Source organism: Nanorana parkeri, unplaced genomic scaffold, assembly GCF_000935625.1.
Source record: "Nanorana parkeri isolate BGI_ZX_2015 unplaced genomic scaffold, ASM93562v1 scaffold131, whole genome shotgun sequence".
In the NCBI taxonomy this organism is placed as follows: domain Eukaryota; kingdom Metazoa; phylum Chordata; class Amphibia; order Anura; family Dicroglossidae; genus Nanorana; species Nanorana parkeri.
The window spans coordinates 749,735-769,091 of NW_017306399.1; the positions used below are offsets into that span (position 1 = coordinate 749,735).

General features: G+C 43.6%; 1 protein-coding gene across 1 annotated transcript in view; it reads left to right on the forward strand.

The window, feature by feature from the left end:
- The first annotated feature begins 371 nt into the window (after positions 1 to 371).
- The window catches only part of PATJ (PATJ, crumbs cell polarity complex component), a 159,812-nt gene continuing 140,826 nt past the window's right edge, over positions 372 to 19,357 (forward strand). The window contains exons 1-7 of the mRNA XM_018553838.1: positions 372 to 455; positions 5,669 to 5,728; positions 5,812 to 5,993; positions 8,100 to 8,297; positions 10,475 to 10,614; positions 14,095 to 14,278; positions 16,637 to 16,765. Of these exons, the coding sequence (XP_018409340.1) occupies positions 5,707 to 5,728; positions 5,812 to 5,993; positions 8,100 to 8,297; positions 10,475 to 10,614; positions 14,095 to 14,278; positions 16,637 to 16,765 (855 nt within the window). The 5' untranslated portion in view covers positions 372 to 455; positions 5,669 to 5,706. The remainder of the gene's footprint in view (positions 456 to 5,668; positions 5,729 to 5,811; positions 5,994 to 8,099; positions 8,298 to 10,474; positions 10,615 to 14,094; positions 14,279 to 16,636; positions 16,766 to 19,357) is intronic.

A 19,357-nucleotide genomic window follows, 5' to 3' on the forward strand; every position in this document is an offset into this window, starting at 1 on the left:
TTGTTACTGTTATTATTGGTGGTAAGAATGGTAGAAATGTTGTTATTATAGTGAAATGTTTTGTAAATATTTTGATGCCGAATATAATTCAGTCCCTATTGGAATATCTTTCTGTCTTGGTGTTGCTGTTTTGCTTTGCAGCTGTATATATTTATCTTTGGTATACGTCATGTATCGTGTTATGAAAACTCTCAGACGATTTAGCACAATACCCCTTTAAATTAACCCCATGCAGTATCCTTTATCCAGGAGAGAAGGCGGAGGCTGCATGGTTCACTTACACTCCCTGCCTCTCCACCTGGTGTTTACCTTTCTGACCTACGTCACACTGGGAAGTTTGTTACTTTTCAATAAAGCTGGTTTAGTGAGTTAAAAAAAAAAAAAGATCAGCAGCACAGCTCCAAAGTGCAGCAGCTGCCACAAGCTGGGAGTGATTGGACAGAGCTGGGATTGAGGTATGTTATGTGCCAGGCTGGACTGAGACCCTGTGCTGATCTGATCTGCCTCCTGTACAGTGAATCCCCCCTCTCCAGGTTCAGCTTCAGGTGTCACACCACACCCTGCCCTCCTGGGAACCTGACCTGCTGGAATGGCATTCACTGATTGCAGCAATCACACAATACAGGAAGTGGCAGAACACTCAGGGATACAGAGAAACACAGTGGGAAGTGATAAACCCCAGAGAGACAAACTAACCTACACACAGAAATACAATGCAACTCAGCAGAAAGTATCAGAACCAGTAGAGGCACAAAGTAACACTTTAGAAAGTGATAGAACCCTCAGGGGTACAATGTGCCATTTTAGGATGTAATAGAACCGTCGGAGAGACAATCTAACCAAGTAGACAGTTGCAGGACACCCAAAATGTTAATGTACCACAGTAGAAATACTCAAAGATTGAAAGTAACTCAGTAGGATTTGGCAGGCAAGCTTTTTATACTAATTATTACAGTAGAACCCTCAGAGATACAATCTAATACAACTGGAAGTGGCAGAACGACCAGTGATGTAATGTAACACAATAGGAAGGGACAAAACCCTCAGCAGTACAAGGTAATACACTTGAAAGTGATAGAATTCTCAGAAGTACAATATAACAAAGTAGGAAGTGATATAACCCTCAGAAGTACAATGTAACAAAGTAGGAAGTGATAGAACCCTCAGAAGTACAATGTAAGAAGTGATAGAACCCGCAGACGTACAATGCAACAAAGTAAGTGATGGACCCTTCATAGGTAGAATCTAGCGCATTAGAGAATGTCAGAACACCCAATAATACAATGTAACGTGGTAGAAGGTGATACAACTATCAGATTTACAATGTAACACAGTAGGAAGTGATGGAATCCTCAGAAGTACAATATAATAAAAAAGGAAGTGATAGAACCCTCAGAAGTACAATGTAACACAGTAGGAAGTGATAGACCCTCCATAGGTACAATCTACCACATTAGAGAATGGCAGAACACCCAATGATACAATGTAACGTGGTAGAAGGTGATGTAACTATCAGAGGTACAATGTAACACAGTAGGAAGTGGTAAAACCCTTTAGAGATACAATGTAACAACAAAGGGGCGGGGATCAAGCAGGAAGTCCCAGGACAGCTGAGGTTAATCAGCAGAGGACAATATAAAACCCTCTTTTTTTTTCGAGCTGTGCTGGCTGGCCTTGGTGAGAATTATAGTTCCTCCATCCTGGGAGGGCTGTGCTATTCATTGCAGTGTTCTCTGTCTTTTCACTTCTCTGCACCTTATTTGCATCATGCATAGTAAAGGAATGGTGTGTCTGTGTTGTAAGGTGCGGCCAGGTAGATCACTTCCTAGTTTTTGATACAAGTGGCTGTTGATCAAAGAGGCGTTATCTGACAAAATACAACAGACATGCGAAGATTGTGGAGGGTTTCTCTTGGGGTGACAACAGGTGCTGTTGTCTGTTGGAAGCTTGAGTTAGTTTATTGAATGAGGTGAACCCATGCTGACTTCCGATCACGTGCAAGTAAAAATATGTTTGTTTTTTGTTTTGGGATATTTTTTCTTTGGACGTGATTTGGTATTTTTTTCACTAATCTAAGTGAATATTTCACTTGTATATTAGCTAACCTAAGTGACTATTTATTTGCAAAGTAAAAAAACTATATTAATTTAGTAAATTAAGCCACACTTTCTGAATCGGCCCTACAGGTAACTGCCAGTAAATATTACTGCAAAAGCACTTATGTACTAAAGATGCAAGCTTTGCTCTTGCAAAGAAGTCAGCTAAATATCTGTGTGTATATGTACTTATAAGTGTATAAAAATATATATATTTAATTTGCCCACTTGGGTAAATTTCTGTTCCAGTCGTGAAGGAACATAGAAGAGAAAAAAATATTTTAAAAAAATGTATGTGCGGTTTCCAGAACTGGACATAGTATTCTAAATGAGGCCTAACTAAGGATCTCAATAGAGGAATCTGGACCTCTGTCCTCCAGCTGGTTACTCCTCTAGTGATAACTAAAGATCTATATAGAGGAATCAGGACCTCCTTCCTTCTGCTGGGGACCCCTCTAGTGATAATAAAGATCTATATAGAGGAATCAGGACCTCCTTCCTCCTGCTGGGGATCCCTCTAGTGATAATAAAGATCTATATAGAGGGATCAGGACCTCCTTCCTTCTGCTGGGGATCCCTCTAGTGATAATAAAGATCTATATAGAGGGATCAGGACCTCCTTCCTCCTGCTGGAGTTCTCTCTAGTGATGAATAAAGATCTATATAGAGGGATCAGGACCTTCTTCCTCCTGCTGGGGACCCCTCTAGTGATAACTAAAGATCTATATAGAGGAATCAGGACCTCCTTCCTCCTGCTGGGGATCCCTCTAGTGATGAATAAAGATCTATATATAGGAATCAGGACCTCCTGCTGGGGATCCCTCTAGTATGGATGTTCAGATACCAAGTACTGTACTTGGTACAGATATTTTTCCCGCTCCAGGACTAGACTAGAGAAAAAATGAAAAGTTAGGAGGCAGCTGTCATTTTTAAGGAGCACACGGAGCTCCTGGGATTTGTACATCTCTGTTTTAAGGTATAATTAAAAAAAAAAAATTTAAATGTATATTAGGGATGCACCGGTAAACTTTTTACAAGTACTGATATTTGTCCAAGTACTCACAGATACCAGTACTGATAAAAAAAATGTTTTGTCATGTGACAGTTTTTCTAAAACAATACAGACTAATGATTTCAGGACAGTGGTGGCGCACCAGAGCCCGGTCCCAGCTGCAACCCTGGTAGTTCTCGTGAAAATGCAATATATCGGAACTTGTATCTGAACATCTCTACCCTCTAGTGATAACTAAAGGGCTGTATGGGTAATCAGGACCCCCTTCCTCCTGCTGGCAACCTCTCCATTGAGAACTAAAGATCTACTGTATATAGTGGAATCAGGGCCACTTTTCTCTTGCTGGTGATCCCTCTGGTGATGCACCCCACAAGTCTATTCACTTTCCCCACTGCCAGGCCACACTGATGATTTTACAGTCATCTTATATAAGCTCTGCCAAATCTTTTTTCCTCTGTTGGAGGACCTCCAACATCCAAGTTTACAATCTAATGTCTCCCTCCAGTCATACTGAAAAATGTAGAGTAGAGGTCCCAGTTGCCCAGAAGCCAATTAACCGGATTATAGGCCTGTGGCTGGAAAGCACAACAGTTAAGGTGCCCATACACCTTGCGATTATCGTACAATAATCGCGGGAAATCCCATGATCGTACGATAATCGCAAGGTGTATGGAAGGCGTGCGACCGTTTCTACTGTACGGTCGCACGTCTTTTGTCGAACCAGCATGCTAGAAAAACAGCCGAGAATCGTACGATCGTTGGCAGGTTTCTGGCCTGCTCATTCGACAACTGCGGAGCGGGCCGGTGTGCGTGCGCACGCACACACTGCCCGTTCAGCATTGCGGTCAGCGGGGCGGGCTTTCGATGATCACAAGTACGATCTGCCTGTCCAAGATGGGCAGATCGTACAAGCTTTTCATTAGCTTACAACCATCGCAAGACAAAAGTCTTGCAATGGTTGTAAGGTGTATGGGCACCTTTTAGAGAAGACTCACAGGAACACGGGGAGAACACCATTTCGCTGCAGAACTGGTGGGGACTCAAGCCAGAGATCCAAAGAAGAGCGCCAGCCACTTGAGGGATGTGATGTAATATAAGTAATTCTGAGCGGTCTAAAAACAAAGTCTGCTCACTGTTTTAAATCCTTTCACCGTTATACGAAAACTGCAAAAAGAGGAAAATTGAGGTGTTGGCCATTGAAAGTGACCAGTTACAGTTTCCATGCTTCTGGTTTATGATTTAATTTGTAAAATCAGGCAGATCTGGTATCAAATAATGTTAAAAATAGATAGAAAGGGATAGTCAGGCACTTGGCCTCCTAATTCTGACATAGAGCTCCAAAAAATGTGCAGCAATAGTTAGTAAAATATTCAGCAAACAATAACATGGACATTAATGTATATGGCGGAATCTCTACTGGTTACCAATGGAGGCCACCAAAGACCCCTTAAATGGAGCCGTTCGGTTTGGTAACATTCTGTGGTAGTTCTGTGGTACTGATCAGTTTTTTTAGACTTGGTGCAATGTCTGAATTGTTTAGATTCCTACTGAACTCTTTTTTTCCCAGATTCCACACTCTGGACTGTGCGATTTCCGAGGCAGCCAATAGATTCCAGCTGTGCTTGCTGCAGTATTTTAGACACATTCCACCAGAGTTCACCTTGAAGAAATTTACAACAGTTTTCATTTTTATCATCACTGAGATGTTTCCCCTTTTGGGGAGTCTAAATTTAGAAATAAATGTTCCACTAATCTATTCGGAAACTATTCATGTTATGCTGAGTCAAAGGGTCAGTTCATCGGAAACTGATATTTCACTTTTTGGTACATACTAGAGAGTTAAAGCTGATCTGTAGTAATACTTGAACATATTGCGGTGGATTTATCAAAACTGGAGCACACAAAATCTGGAGCAGCTGTGCATGGCAACCAATCAGCATCCACTTTTCATTTCCAAAGCTCAACTGAACAAACTGAGGAGAGAAACTGATTGGTTGCCATAAGCAACTGCTCCACATTTTGTCTGCCCCAGTTGTGATAAATTCCCCTCATCGTTTTTCTAATGTTCATTTACATGGTAAACCTGGGGTTAAAGAGGACCTGTAATGTGACATCTGCACAAAAAAATGATACTGATTGCGTGCACCACCAGCACCCCCTTCCCGGGTGGCAAACAGACTAGGGACACCCCTGTCAGCTGTAATTTATGCATTGACTATGCTTCTGGGAATTGTCCAGCCCTGGATTAGTGACCGCACATTGCACTTTGTAGAGCACATCGTTGCAGTGTGCATGGACCCTATTTTCATGTATCTGCACATCCACACTGAAAAGAAAGTCATTGAGAAGTCAAAACTGATCTGCATTGTCCGGTCCATGCTTTAGAGTACTAAGCATTTGGATTAGCATAATAGCCAAGCAACTAGATCTTCAGGAGAGGTCAGCAGTCGGGGCCTCTTTATTCTATTGATACAGGTTTACTTTAATGGACTCTCGTCCAAATTACTATAATGTTCTTATTTTCTTCATATCCTGAGCTGAGTCTTGTTTTTGCTTCCAGTTTATTTGACGTAATCAGTCTGCCGCATTTGTTTAAAGATGCCGGAGTTTCTCGATACAGGTAAGTCGTGTTTTGCTCTGTTGCATGGTTTATATGGTGTAAATAAAAAAAGAGTATTTCGGATAACTGCTGTGCTGTTTCAGGGACTCCTAATTTTGACAAGCAGCAAGTGCTGCAGATTGTCGAACGTCTACAGAGGAAACTGAATGATAAGGGTGACCTGAGCCACCATGAGAAGATTTGTATCTTGCGGGACACCCTGACCAGCCCCCTGTTTAATCAGATACTGACTGTGCAGCAGTCCATTAAACAACTGAAAGAGCAGGTGAGTGCCGCATGTTCTCGTAATGGTGTTCTTTGATTGTTTCAGTTGTTATCTTAAAGCGTTTCTAAAGACATAAATGTTTTTTTTTTTTTAAATGTTTGGATATAGCAGGGTATGGCTAAACTTGTCAGCTTTTTATTTTGCTGTCTGTGTCCCTTCTTGTACTTGTAGTTCCTGCCTCCAGAGACAACAGGAAGTGAGAGGAAATTTCAAAAGTAAAGTCAATCCTGGTCACTGGAACAAGTGTTCCAATTGGAAGATTTCTCCTCTTTTTCCTGTTTTAATTAATAACTTAGCATTTTGGATTTTCTCTTCCTTTCAGTCCCAGGGACAGTGGCCATCGACACAAACAGAGAGGGTAAACGACAAGCAGTTATAAAACCTGACAGGGGTTCTAACTCCTACTCTACCCAAAAAGAAAAAAAATGTCTTTAGATACACTATAAAGCCCAATTGAGGGAAATACAGAAATCAATATACAGTCAGATAGATATTGTATTCACAACCTCCATGCCCCTCTTTCATGTTACAACAGCTGTACAGTCCAACAGGTAAAAGAGTCGGACCCATTTCTCCGAGTTTCCTGCGCTCAGCAATAGACCGTATAAGATATGCCCCCTTTCTTCTTCTTCTGAAATGTTAGTAGAAGGGTGGGGCTGTTACTCAGCTATGCGAGCACAGAACACTGCACTGTGGGGGCAGGAAGCAACATTTTTACTAAATGGAATTTCCTAGCACAAATGAATCGCAAATCAATGTGGACACAGGACTATAAAGCGATGAAACATTTATAGACTTAAGTTAGGTTTTAAAGTATTGTGTGACCTTCACATTTTTAAGAGCTTGCTGTTACTTAATTTTGTTATTGTTTTAAATATTTGAGATTTGTAGATTAGCCACTAGCGGGAGCTCTCAGTGCAGTTACTCTGGCTCTCTCCACACATCCTCTCACAAGATTTTGTGTTCCCAGGATCTTGCCAAAAAGACTGTGAGGTCGCCCTCTTCTGCCTTCGGCCTTATCTACCTGTCCTTGAAATGCGCCTTGCGTTCCCGTGCGGCCGATCGCATTGTGGACAGAGGGCGTGGCTACGGTGCCATTGAGGTCAATGCACTGGCACGCCCTCTCCCGTCCCACAACGAACGGAGCCGGCCGCAATGCGATCTGGAATCGGACCGGAACGCACTGTGTCTGGTGTGAACGGGCCCTAAAAGAGAACTATAGCCAAAGCTTTTTTTTAAACTTTAGCTCTCTTTTGGGTCACAGTAGTATATTTACTAATGTACTTGTATGACCCAAAGTAAGCAACTAGCAGGCTACCTATAAGCTGATGGCCCAGAGCCATGCTGCAGGCAGTATATTGTTGGGATCCACCCCACTGCCTGATTGACAGCTGGCACTGCCTTTATAGAGCCAGAACTAGCTGTGCCCGCTCCCTCCCCTGTGTGTCCCTCCAATAAATGCTGGAGGAATAGAGAGAGGAGAATCGCTGAGGGGAGTGGTGACTGACAGTCACCACTCTCTGGAGGAAGAAGCTGTGAGCTGAGCGATCAGTGGTTTGTGACTGCTCAGTTCACGATCTATAGTGGCGGCATGTGACGGCTGTATTGTCACACGTCGACTCAAACTCTTTGGAACAGGAAATTTTACTCTTCCAGTAGCTCTCCTTTAAAGAAGAACTCTGGGCAAACAAAAAACGTACCCTTGCAGTGGGGCTACCCACGCAGTGCTAGGGCTAAGTGCTCATTTTGTCCAGAGGGCTCAAATGAAGCAGATTTATTTACCTGATGATTGAGATATATATATATATATATATATATATAATTAGTGAGAATTGGCTTCAAATGGTAGCACTTTAAGAACGTAGTCCACTCACAAACATGCTCCTTTTTAATGTGTGTATATATAGAGTTCTTCTTTAACCTAGCACTGATTCTGGGAGCCAGGAAGCAGCAGTCTCAGCTGTGATTCTGAATAGTTATACTGACAAGTTCTCTTTATGTTCATGCTTTTCTAGGCCAAATACAGCACCATAGTTTTTTTTTTTCTATTTAATTTTTTTAGGTTTATTATTTTTTAATTAATTTGGCTCTGTTGCATTTTCCCAGCTGAACCGCATGCCAGCTGACCGTTCTGCGGAATTTGATTTCACCAAGAAAGGCTTATTGGTATTTCAAGCAGACTCTTCTGCCCACTTGGGAAACAAGACGGACTCTTTGTCCTTTGACAACTTTGTTACGTCGCGACTCGACCAGGAGAACGAGGGAACCGATGAATTCGACAGGAAGATTCAGCAGATGGCCGCGGTAAGTGCAAGCCCGTCTGCGCAGCTGAAGTAGGTCACTGACATCAGAACGCTTTCTCCAACACGTTCAATGCAAGTTCTATTGTTCTGTGAATGCGATCTTTATTAAAAAAAAAAAGAAAAACTAGAATGCGAGCCTAATAAAAAATAAAAAAGAGCAGCCGTTGAAATGACCAACTGTCACCAATTAACAGTTTTAACTACTTTCCTGCCTTTCTTTAGAGGCCAGCACATTCTTTAAAGCAGATTTTACTTTTAAAGCTTGCGTTTTAAAAATAAAAATATTTAGCTTGTCCCCAGCGCCATTTCCACGAAAACTTTACTCCCACAACATCCCTCATTTACCCCACTTCCTGTGCGCCCCAGCTGCCATGGACACCCCGCCGAGAGGTTTGGCTTGGGCTCACAGTACAATACTGCAGAGAGCCGTGTTGATGTTATAACATCAGAACTGCTCTCTGCCATATTGAAGATGGCCTACTATCGCCTCGGGGGGCGAGGCGAAAGACAGAGGACCCAAAGGAGACCCGGCTCGATGCTTATTGGCTGGGAAGCTGGCTTTCTGGCCAATCGGCATGGAGCCTGCTTTCTTGCCAATTGGCAATGACATGACGCCCGGCTTCATGATTGCCCGGGAAGCCGTCTCCATGCTAGCGGAAGTACCGATATCGGTACTTGTTATCGGCGAGTACTGAAAGCTAAATATCAGTACTCGCACTCGATAACGAAAAACCGGTATCGGTGCATCCCTCCTTTCCTTTTACTTTAATGATGTATTAAAGTCCAACTCAAAAATGATTTTTTTTCCCACCCCCTCCCTTCCACCCACCTCCTAACTACTAGTCCTTTTTTTTTCTCCTCACTTTGTGAAGTCAGATATACTCACCTATGTTCCCCCTTTTGGGTACCTCGCCACCGTCGTTTCCTGGTAAGGGGACCGCAACTCCAGTGGTTCAATGTTGCCTGAGACCGCTTTTCCCCTTCACTCCCCTCCTGAGAGGACCCTGGCCAATTGACATCCAATAGGAAGTGTCCATGTCATGCGAGTGCAGACATGGACACTCAAAGAAGGACCCAAGCAGGAAGTAAACTGAAGAGGAGAAGAATCGTGACTGTGTTGTCAGCCGGGCCGGATTTCTCACAAGGCCAACCAAGGCCCGGTCTAGGGGCAGCAGGGAGTAGAGGGGCAGCAGAGGTGTGGAATTCCTATCTCCAGATGCCTGGGCGGGTACTTTGGGCAAGCAGGGCTAAATGTACAGCAGGGAAGCCGCCGCTTGTTTTGTACAAGTGATCTGGCGATGTCACCGAGATCACTTGTATGCAGCCTGCATACTGGGGGGGCGCATTGAGGAACCTGGCATTGGGTCAGCAGAGAGAGTAAATCCGGCCATGGTCACATGACCACAGCTTAAGGTAAGTAAAAAAGGTTTATTTATTTTTTTTATTCTAGGGATTAGATAGTGGGCAGGGGTTAAAATGTATCATACGATTGAGGTTTAAGAAATAGAGTTGTGTCCATGTGCCTTGGATTCAAATTTAAATCTAAGTAGAGTGGACCTTCTCTGGCCCAGTTTCCATAATGGTGTTGCCTGTTCAGTCATTTAAACCAGCCCAGTAAGTCCTTGTTTGTAACTGCGGTAGGCCCATGAGAACGTTGGCACCACAGGAGCAAAAACTGCTGACAGACTTCTTTTCTCTTGTCGTGTTTCTTTTGGTCATTTGCACCGCCAATTAAAATTCTTCACATATGAAGCGCTCTTTTCAGTGGAATTTGTTTTAAAGAAAAATGTGTTGGTCGTCTAGGTGGGGGAGAAAAAAAAAATCTTAAAATTTTGCTTTTGCCAAACAGCAGTTAGTTCAGTCTTCATTTAAGCCGGGTCCCGACGTACAACTTATTTAGCTGGAGAATGAAGTGTGAAAATAGTTCTGAAACTCCCCGAGGTTTTCCGTCACGGAGCTGACGGCATGTGCTGTTCTCTGTTTTCACTGGGAAGTAATGGAGTGAGATCTTGGGCAGAATTAATTTATTATCAAAGTGCTGAGCTTGTCCTGTCTTACAGGATATAAATTTCTCAGAGTTCCCCGGTCCCTCCGGAGCAAATTGAGCTCGTTGGCAGAGACTGCGGCCTAACAAATCAAAATTCTATTTGTTGTTTTTTTTTCTTTTTTTTGCATTAGGGTCGGCAAATTGAATATATAGATATAGAAAAGCCTACTGTCGGAGGCCTCGGTTTTAGTGTGGTGGCGCTGAAAAATGGCGGTGGGGGAGATGCCGGTGTGTTTATCAAAGGAGTGCAAGCGGGAAGCATTGCAGACAGGTAAGGGGCACATTTTGTTTCTATGTCAGGAATATTCTGCTTTCTGTTAATGTGACATAGTAGGAGCCCTTAAAGTAGATGTAAACCCTAGCTGAATTTAGTTTGCTGAAGCCCTGTGAATCATAAACAATGGCCATCCTTGCTTGGATAAAATGCTTTTTTTTTGTAACCTTTTTCCCTTCTTTATTAAATTTTGCTCTTCTTGATTTCCTCTTTGCAGTCACTTTCTGCCTACATGCACTCCAGTGATGGCTGCACGGCATCTTCCAGGGTGTCATTCTTTATGGTGACAACAGTGAACAATGCCTGTGTAATGTGTGTAGAAATGGCTGCATGTAGTCTCCATTAGAAGCCCATGCTACAGGGTGACAATGCAGAAGGGCAATGAGGAGATGGGGGACAAAGCATTGCCACCCAGTAGCAGGGAGAGGCTGAATGAGCACTCTTATGGCCGGATCACCAGGGATTATTTTTTTTTTTATAAATTCTTTATTTAAAAGTTTTTGCAGGATTCACAGAAAGGAAAAGCAAATGCGTGTATGACAGGTATTTGCCCTCACAGGGCTAACGGCAAGAAAATACAGCAGTTGTATTACAAACGTATAGAAAACATTTGAGTTATTGAATCAGATAGGAAGTGATAATACCCCCATGCTTGGCATGGCCAGTGTCCAGGATTTTGCGCGGTGGGGGGCATTAAGGGGAATATTAAAGGTGCTGGTAAGAGTATCCGCTAATCCAAAGATAACAAGGGAGGGGGGTAGTCCTCAATCAATAGGTGATATGATATCCTTTCGGTCGTATGAGTAGCCAATGTCGTACTTAAAACTGTATTGTTCGGGATGTCACCGTGGTATGCGGGTGAGTATGAATCGGGTGGGTGAGTAGGGAGGTAGGTAGCGGGGGAGAGAGGTGGGAGATGCAGTCGGGGTGGGATGACATTGCTAGGTAGCGGGGAGGGGATAGGTGGTAGTACAATAGAGAGATGAGGAAGGTAAGCAAGTTGAAAGGAAGTGAGGGGCAATTTCCCCATCCTGCGCAGGTTGGCAGTCTCCTATCTGAGGGTGAGGTAGTCAGGGGACCGAATGTATTCCATCCAGGGGAACCAGGTACGGGCGATGGGACCAGGGATTATTTTAATTAAAACTGCAGATTTAAAAAAAGAATGAAAATAACTGAAATAATGTCTGATTTATATTGATTTGGGTTTACATTTATTTTAAAGGAAACGTTTCCTGAATTGTCATCTTGAAAATGCTAGTTGCCTGACTTTCATGTGAATTCTTTGGCTTCAATGCTTTGTCGCTAATCCAGAACCAGCCAGCAGACAAGGATTTCTAGTTTCTCTGACCTTCCTGATTTGTGTAGCTCAGGGTAACAGCCAGGAAGCTAGCATTTGTAGATAGAGTTCAGCTATGGCAACCCCCTATTACTCATGGGTTCACCATTAAGCTGAACTCCAACTAATTCCAGGATGATAAAAAATTCCCCCTCCAGCTGATAAAAAAATCTATTGCTCATTTTTTTTAGAGGATGAGACAACAGAGCAAAGCTGGCCATACACTCTGGGTGGCCTTGTTGACGGCCTCCCGTTCGACATCCTTGGCCGTGTATGGCAGCTTTTAGTTTCCTTGACATTGGGCTATTGCTTGCTTCAATGGGTGTTGCAGTCCCATGCAGGTCTAGTGGAACCCAAAATCCACTTTTCGCCAGGTCAAACGCAGATCAGAAGGAGGTCACCTGCAGGTCAAGTGCACCTGTCAATGAATTCGGAATGATTCCAGAAGGGTCTCACAGTGATGTCAAACTGAGGCCATTGACACAAATGCTAATACTTAAATTAACCTGCCGTTCCTATCGGCCATCTGTTGTCCTCTTCTCTGAATGTGGATGGGCACTGCTACTTCATTAACAATGCAGCAACAGCGGTGGCCACTGGTCTAGCATTATACGTGATGAAATTGGCATGTGGGGTGGTGACAAGACCTGTGGAAGCAGCTTTGGGGGGACTGGTTCTCAGCAATGGAACCGGCAAGGAGAAAGACTTAATCCTGGGATCCTGGATTAAGGTAAATAATTATGCGTGTTCTCTCATCCCTTAAATAACAATGTATTTTATCAGTTGTAGGGGGGATTTTGTAGTCATATGCCTTTTATTAAATGTTTGCAATCAACTCTGCAGAGCATTGCAACTGTGTTCAGTGCTTAGTGGGTGCAGTGCCCAAGTCCGTACTCGGATAAATGTCTTCTGTTATGGGGCTCGAGGGAGTAGTCTTCTGTTATGGGGCTTGAGAGAGTAATCAGTAGACTGCAAATGTGGTGACATCACTGCACTGGTGCGGGCACAATCTGGGAGTCCCTCTGCCGTGGTGGCAGATGGGACTTGCCGTTTTTTCATTCACAGATCCCTGGTTGTGCGGTTGGGTCATGCTGAATTCAAATATTAACAGATATCTGTAAGCAGAAGCACCCCACAATTCAGGTAAGTAGGGAGGTGGTTTGAGGGTCAGGGGTTGGGGAATAGATTTTGTAACTGCACAGAGTTAGACTTGAATTTCCAACAATTTCAGCCATCCGTATCATGGAAAACATGTGGGTGGGGAGATAACAGAAGGGGTCATGTTGAGGGAGTGAGAAATTCGATTTTTGGGCAATGGCTGTTTTTGTATCATCGGTAATGATGTGTTGGGTCGAACAAGGCCGGTGCAGTTCACACCGGTCATCGATACCAGATGCTGCAATGTGGCTCTGAAGAATCTGGAGCAAGAACTGGGAAAAGAAGTTTGTTTCTGTTTTTGTGAACTGTGTACTAGACGTTTGTCTCATTGGCTTTAAGGATGGGTAAATTTTAATATATTTTTTTCGATGAGATTGCTGAGCAGGAAGCCAGCCTGTCACAGGCGTTGAGCACCCCTTAAAGGGCCAACGGTAAGGTGTCAACAGAGAGGCTTTATTATGCATAGTAGAACTCCAAAAATAAAATGTGATGACGATTACCCAGCGGGTGGGTCAGTGACATCCTGGCCTTCCAGAAAGTGGGTTAAATGGTTCAACCCAGAAGAGCAGCATTACATAAAAAAAAAAGAGATAGAGTTCAGCCTTAATACTGTCATGTTCACTCAGAAGTTGAGATGGTGTGCGTTATTAGCACGGGGTCAAGCAGGTGACATGACACCACTGGCCATACATCAGAGGACTTCTCAGCTATGTGTCTCAGCTCCACAATTGTCCTTGTGTGAAGTAAGCAAAGCTAAATGAGATGACCGCTAATATCCTTCCATAAGTAAGCATAAATAGTACAGTTCTTTTATAGTGAATGTCTGAATTATTGTCTAAGCTTACTAGCGGCTGGTCCTTTTTAAAGCCTCATTTTCTAAGCATTCATGCAATATGGAGATGTTCTCTACAATGTAGGAAACATCTGCCCTTATCAATGTGTTGGTTGGAAAAATGCCTCATACCAATGTTGATGTCTTTCAGGGATGGACGTCTTAAGGAAAATGACCAGATCCTGGCAATTAATTACACCCCATTGGACGTAACCGTCTCCCACCAAGAGGCCATATCTCTGCTCCAGCAGTCTTCTGGATTCTTACACTTGGTGGTAGCTAAACTGCCGGCGCCCATTACTACTCAGAGCCAAACTAACCAGATGAATGAGCAAGTAAGTTGTCTTCCTTCAGAGTAATGCAGGTCAAAGGAGGGTTAGGGTACGTTTACAGAGTTAGTTTTGTATCAAACAAAAGTATTTTTATATTCCCTTATGGTCCTTTTTGCTGCCTTTTGGTACTCGTTATGGGGCCCTTTTTAGAGAGTTTAGCAGTCAGTAGTGGAAGCTTTCAGTTGTAAAAAAGACAATAATGACCATGATCTTTTGGAAGTCCCATGCAGCATGTCCCCAGTCTCTGACCAACTACTCTAGTGTGTGTTTAGTCTCCAACCACCCTTCATGCATGTCTGCAGTCTCTGATTGTCTCCTCTAGTATGTCTGGAGTCTCTGATAGTCTTCTGTCATAAACTGAATTTTATGTGCGGCCCTTTGGAGCTGTCAGGGGCCACAGTTGAGGCCCTTTACACCTTGTAATTTGACAACCACTACTTTATGTTGGATGGCTGTGAGATCTGGCTGTCTATGGCCACCTTATGAGCCTTTGCCAAAGGGCTTTCACTTGAATTGGAACTGCTTTTTCCCCCATTCAAGTCTATGAGAATGCAAAAGCAGCTTGAAGCATGTCCAATGTAGATCAAAAGGAGGTCAGTTGTGAATTAAATACACATCAATTAATTATCTATGGTCACAGAAGTGCCCAATGGTCAAAGCAGGTTTGTTGACTTAGGACCTGAAGCTGAAGTTCAAGCCAACAAATGCAAATAGCTGTTTTACCTGCTAACAAATGTGTATTTCTGTTGATTCAGTTCTGAGAGTTACACAGTTCTGCCACAAAGTACTGTCCTGTCTGGCAGGGGAGGAGACCTAATTTTTCTCTGCTGCAGTCACGTAACACTTAGTCCCCATTCACACTGAGCGACATGGATAATAGCGTGTTTCTCCACGATATTGCGCGACTTGTCGCGCTAGGTCGCACGACTTTTCATAATGGGCTGTAATCAATCGAGCAAAATCGTGCAAAAAAGGGTCATGTACAAGCTACAGGCGACATTGAGCTGTAAGATATAAACAGCTCCATTGAAATGCATTGGACTAACTACATAGTGCGATATCTCACGGAAATATGCGCGATTTTGGAGCGGAAATTTGCGCAATAAACCGCTCAGTGTGAACGGTGGCTCAGGCCTTATTCACACCAGACACAGTGCGTTCCGGCCCAATTGTGGCCACTTAGTATAATGTGGGGCAGGAGGGGGTGTGGCGGTCCCTTGAAGTGAATGGCACCATAGCCACGCCCTACGGCTGCAATGCGATACGCAAGGCACATTATGCCTGTGGTCTGGTACGAACAAAACGCTGCAAGCAATATTTTGTTCGGACTGCAGGCGTAATGTGCCTTGTGTTACCGTGTGGCCAATCGCATTGCGGCCGGAGGGCGTGGCTATGGTGCCATTCACTGCAATGGACCCCCACGCCCCCTCCTGCCACACAACATACTGTGCTGGCCGCAATGCGATGCAGGGCGCTCCTGGCCAGAATCTGACCGGAACGCACAGTCTCTGGTGTGAATGAGGCCTTAGAGGTTGTGGCCTTCCCCCAGCCTGTGACTGGACAGTGGAAAGGGGAAGCAGCAGACTGAGGAGCCTATGTGTCTCACTCTTTTCTCTCCTATCAGCATGTCCCTTGTTAGCACATGACCCGGCATCACAACTGATTGGCTCCTTGTGCTGCTTCCCAGCATATCAGCACAGTAATAAGCTCACCTCTCCACCACTCTGCTTCATCCTTCTGTCAGCATGTTCCTTGTCAGTACATGAACTGATTGACTCCTTGCGTGGCTTTTTCCTCTTGCATTCTGATCTCTTCTGTACAGGGGCTGCAAGAGGCAGGTATCAAGTCACATTTTGGTATTTACACTGTTTCCATTCAAAAACATTTGTTAGTGTGGTAATGAATACAGAGCTGGATTAATTGGTGTCTTTTATATCTGTCTGGTTTAGATTCCAGTCGGTAAGATTCTATATGTGCCGAGTGTTTAAACTAATTGATTCAATCAAGGAAAATTAGGTCAACATGTTGAGGATAAGAATCCCCCATGTGCACACACACTCCATGTGCTCTGTAGATGTACAGCATATGTATACGTTAAATATAAGCAATTAATACAATAGGCAACTGCTAATGTTCAGTGTAATGGGAGCCATATGGAAGAGCGACTCTTTCCCACAAAACCCTTCCAGGCAGATCAGACCCAGTTATACTCCAACATCTAGTCTGCTGACGCGGCACAGAGTAGGAAAATCCATGTAACATTCTGAATGATCTGAGCTCTGCTGTGTGTGTCCTGTTGATGTATTAGTTGAAAGTTCATGAGATTGATTTTTTTTTTTTGTGTGTGTGTTTGCCTTGCAGATGTGTTGGGGCCACGTGGAAGAAATTGAACTCATTAACGACGGCTCGGGATTAGGGTTCGGGATTGTTGGCGGAAAAGCCAGCGGGGTAATTGTCAAAACGATCTTAACCGGAGGACTGGCTGATCAGGTAATTTATCTCCTCGTTCTGTGGAATGGGTAATACAGCCAATATCATTACGATGATTTAAACTTCGTACACCGAAATATATCTGCGCCAGCGATCACACTAATGATTTAAGGATCGTTAGCAGATTTTTCTGTTTTCCTGAGTAATGGTATTATATAAATTATATATAAATTATCATGTTTTTTGGGGGGCTGCATGGGAGAAACCAATGCTTTCCAGCACGGCTAGTGGCCAGAACGCACTGGATCCCATATTTAAGCCTCCCTGCGTTCTGGGGCGGGAGGGGGCATTCAAGTCAATGGCACCACAGCCACGCCTCTCGCCCTGCAGCGCGATTGCCTGCACCAGAACGCGTGGCATGGCAATACCTGCAGTACGATTACAAAAAACAGTGCACGCACTATTTTTGGCAATTGTACCATGGGCATTGCTGTGCCACGCGTTCTGGTGCGGGCGATCGCACTGAGGGGTGGCTGCAGTGCCATTGACTTGAATGCCCCAGAACTTAATTATGCAATCCAGTGCCGTTCAGGCCACTAATGTATGCTGCAACGCACTGGAGAGCCCTTAAGGGTTAAAAATTAAAGATAGAAGCTGCCATGGGCAACTGCTCCACATTCTGTACCTTAGCAGTTAATAACCAGTTCGGTAAAGTCATTGTAGCAGTTACCCTACCCTTGCCCTAGTAGATTATCTATGTCATCTCTACAATTACTAAAATGCAATGGAAGGCAAAGCTTGTCAGACTGGAAAAGTCACATCAGGGAACAGCTTACCAAACTGGAAAAGTTGCATCAGGTAAAGTCAAATTATTTACTCGCTAAGGGCATTGAAGTGAATGGCACCGTAGCCACGCAATGCGATCGGCCGCACGGGATCACAAGGCACATTATGCCTCTGGTCCGGTCCGATCCAAATGCTGCACTATTTTGATCGCACCGGACCGCAGGCATAATGTGCCTTGCGATCACGTGCGGCCTTTCGCATTGCGACCGGAGGGTATGGCTACGGTGTCATTCACTTCAGTGGCCCGCCATGCCCCTTCCTGCCCCACAAAAAAGTGAGTTGGCCACAATGCGATGCAGTGCATTCTAGGCCAGAATCGGGCCGGGACGCACTGCATCTGGTGTGAACGGGCCCTAAAAATGCACTATACTTGGCCATATGTGTGGCAATTTTTAGTCAATTTCAATCACTTTCCATGCATCTGGAATTGCACATGTGATTGCAATAATCACCAGTAACTAAGCAATCACTTACAAGTTCAGATTTGATCAACTTGGAAGTGAAAACTGGACCGCCTGAATACATTTTCTTTAATGATCAAATCAAAAGCTGAAATAAATTGTGTGAAAAGTGATCAAATTTTTCCATCAAGTTTGATTTCCAATCTTTTTTTTTCGTGGTTGATACAAATCACTATTTTCTGTTTGTTTTTTTTTGGCTAACTTTGCAATATCAGCAAAAATGGTATCAATAAGTTTGATTGCCCTATGAAATGAACACGCGTATGGCCAGCTGCAAAAGGCAGCATGTCTGAATTTTCCCCGCACAGCATTGCGGTGTCATGTGCCATGCAGAAAAGTGCAGACATGTTGCATTATTCAGCAGCGCACTGCATGGCACCTCAGTTGTACAGAGACCTGAATAGAGTGCACACTTTGTGCTCTGCCAATATAGTTACACATTGTTAACCGTTGTTTTCTGTGTGTCCTTGTGGTGATGGGAGTGCTAACACGCCAGTCACCACAGCTGGTGTGAGCAACCTCTTAAAGGTAATAGCTAAATGACAGGTTCACTTTAGGAACTTTTAAAAAATGTACATTGCCTTGAAAATAACAAAAGTTCTCATACAGCACCGGGTGATATACAACCGACTTTGTCCTGTGTACTCTTATTCCCTCCAACCATCCACATCTCACTCCAGGACCTTTTGCCTTTTTAATTTAAAATACATCGTCTGTAATTGTGACCATATACTATCTGGATGGAGAGGCCCGTTTCTGGAATTTAAAGGGCTTTATGGCTGGTTAATTGCAAAAATAAATAGATCTCATCAATTTAACTCGGGAGATACATAAGGCATTTAAGCAGCTGCAAACTGAGAGCTTGAAAACTGGATGCAATTAAGTGAAAACATGAGGGGAGAGGGAAAAAGGCTAATTTCTCCTGCACTCATGTTAAATAAAACCCTCTATTAATCTCGGTAATAATATATTTTATGTATTTTACAATGTCTTCATTAAGTAAAACCCATTGCTTATAACGAATGTCAAAGTATCCTCTCAAAACTGCTGTAAATATGTATATTGGTGCTAAAAATCCATCCAGGACAGCTTATTAAAGAAATTTCAGCTGCTCCTTTTGAGGCAGCAAGGAAATCTGCTGTGATTAAATATGTCTTAAAGTGTACCTGTTGGCCGATTGGAGCTTTTGCAGATAATTTTTTTCTTTTAGCCTCCTAATTGTTCGTCTCTGAGAATTCAGCCTATCCATTCACTAGAGAACGGTGACCTCTCTGAGAATGCAGCCTATCCATTCACTAGAGACCGGTGACATCACTGAGAGTGTGGTCTATCCATTCACTGGAGA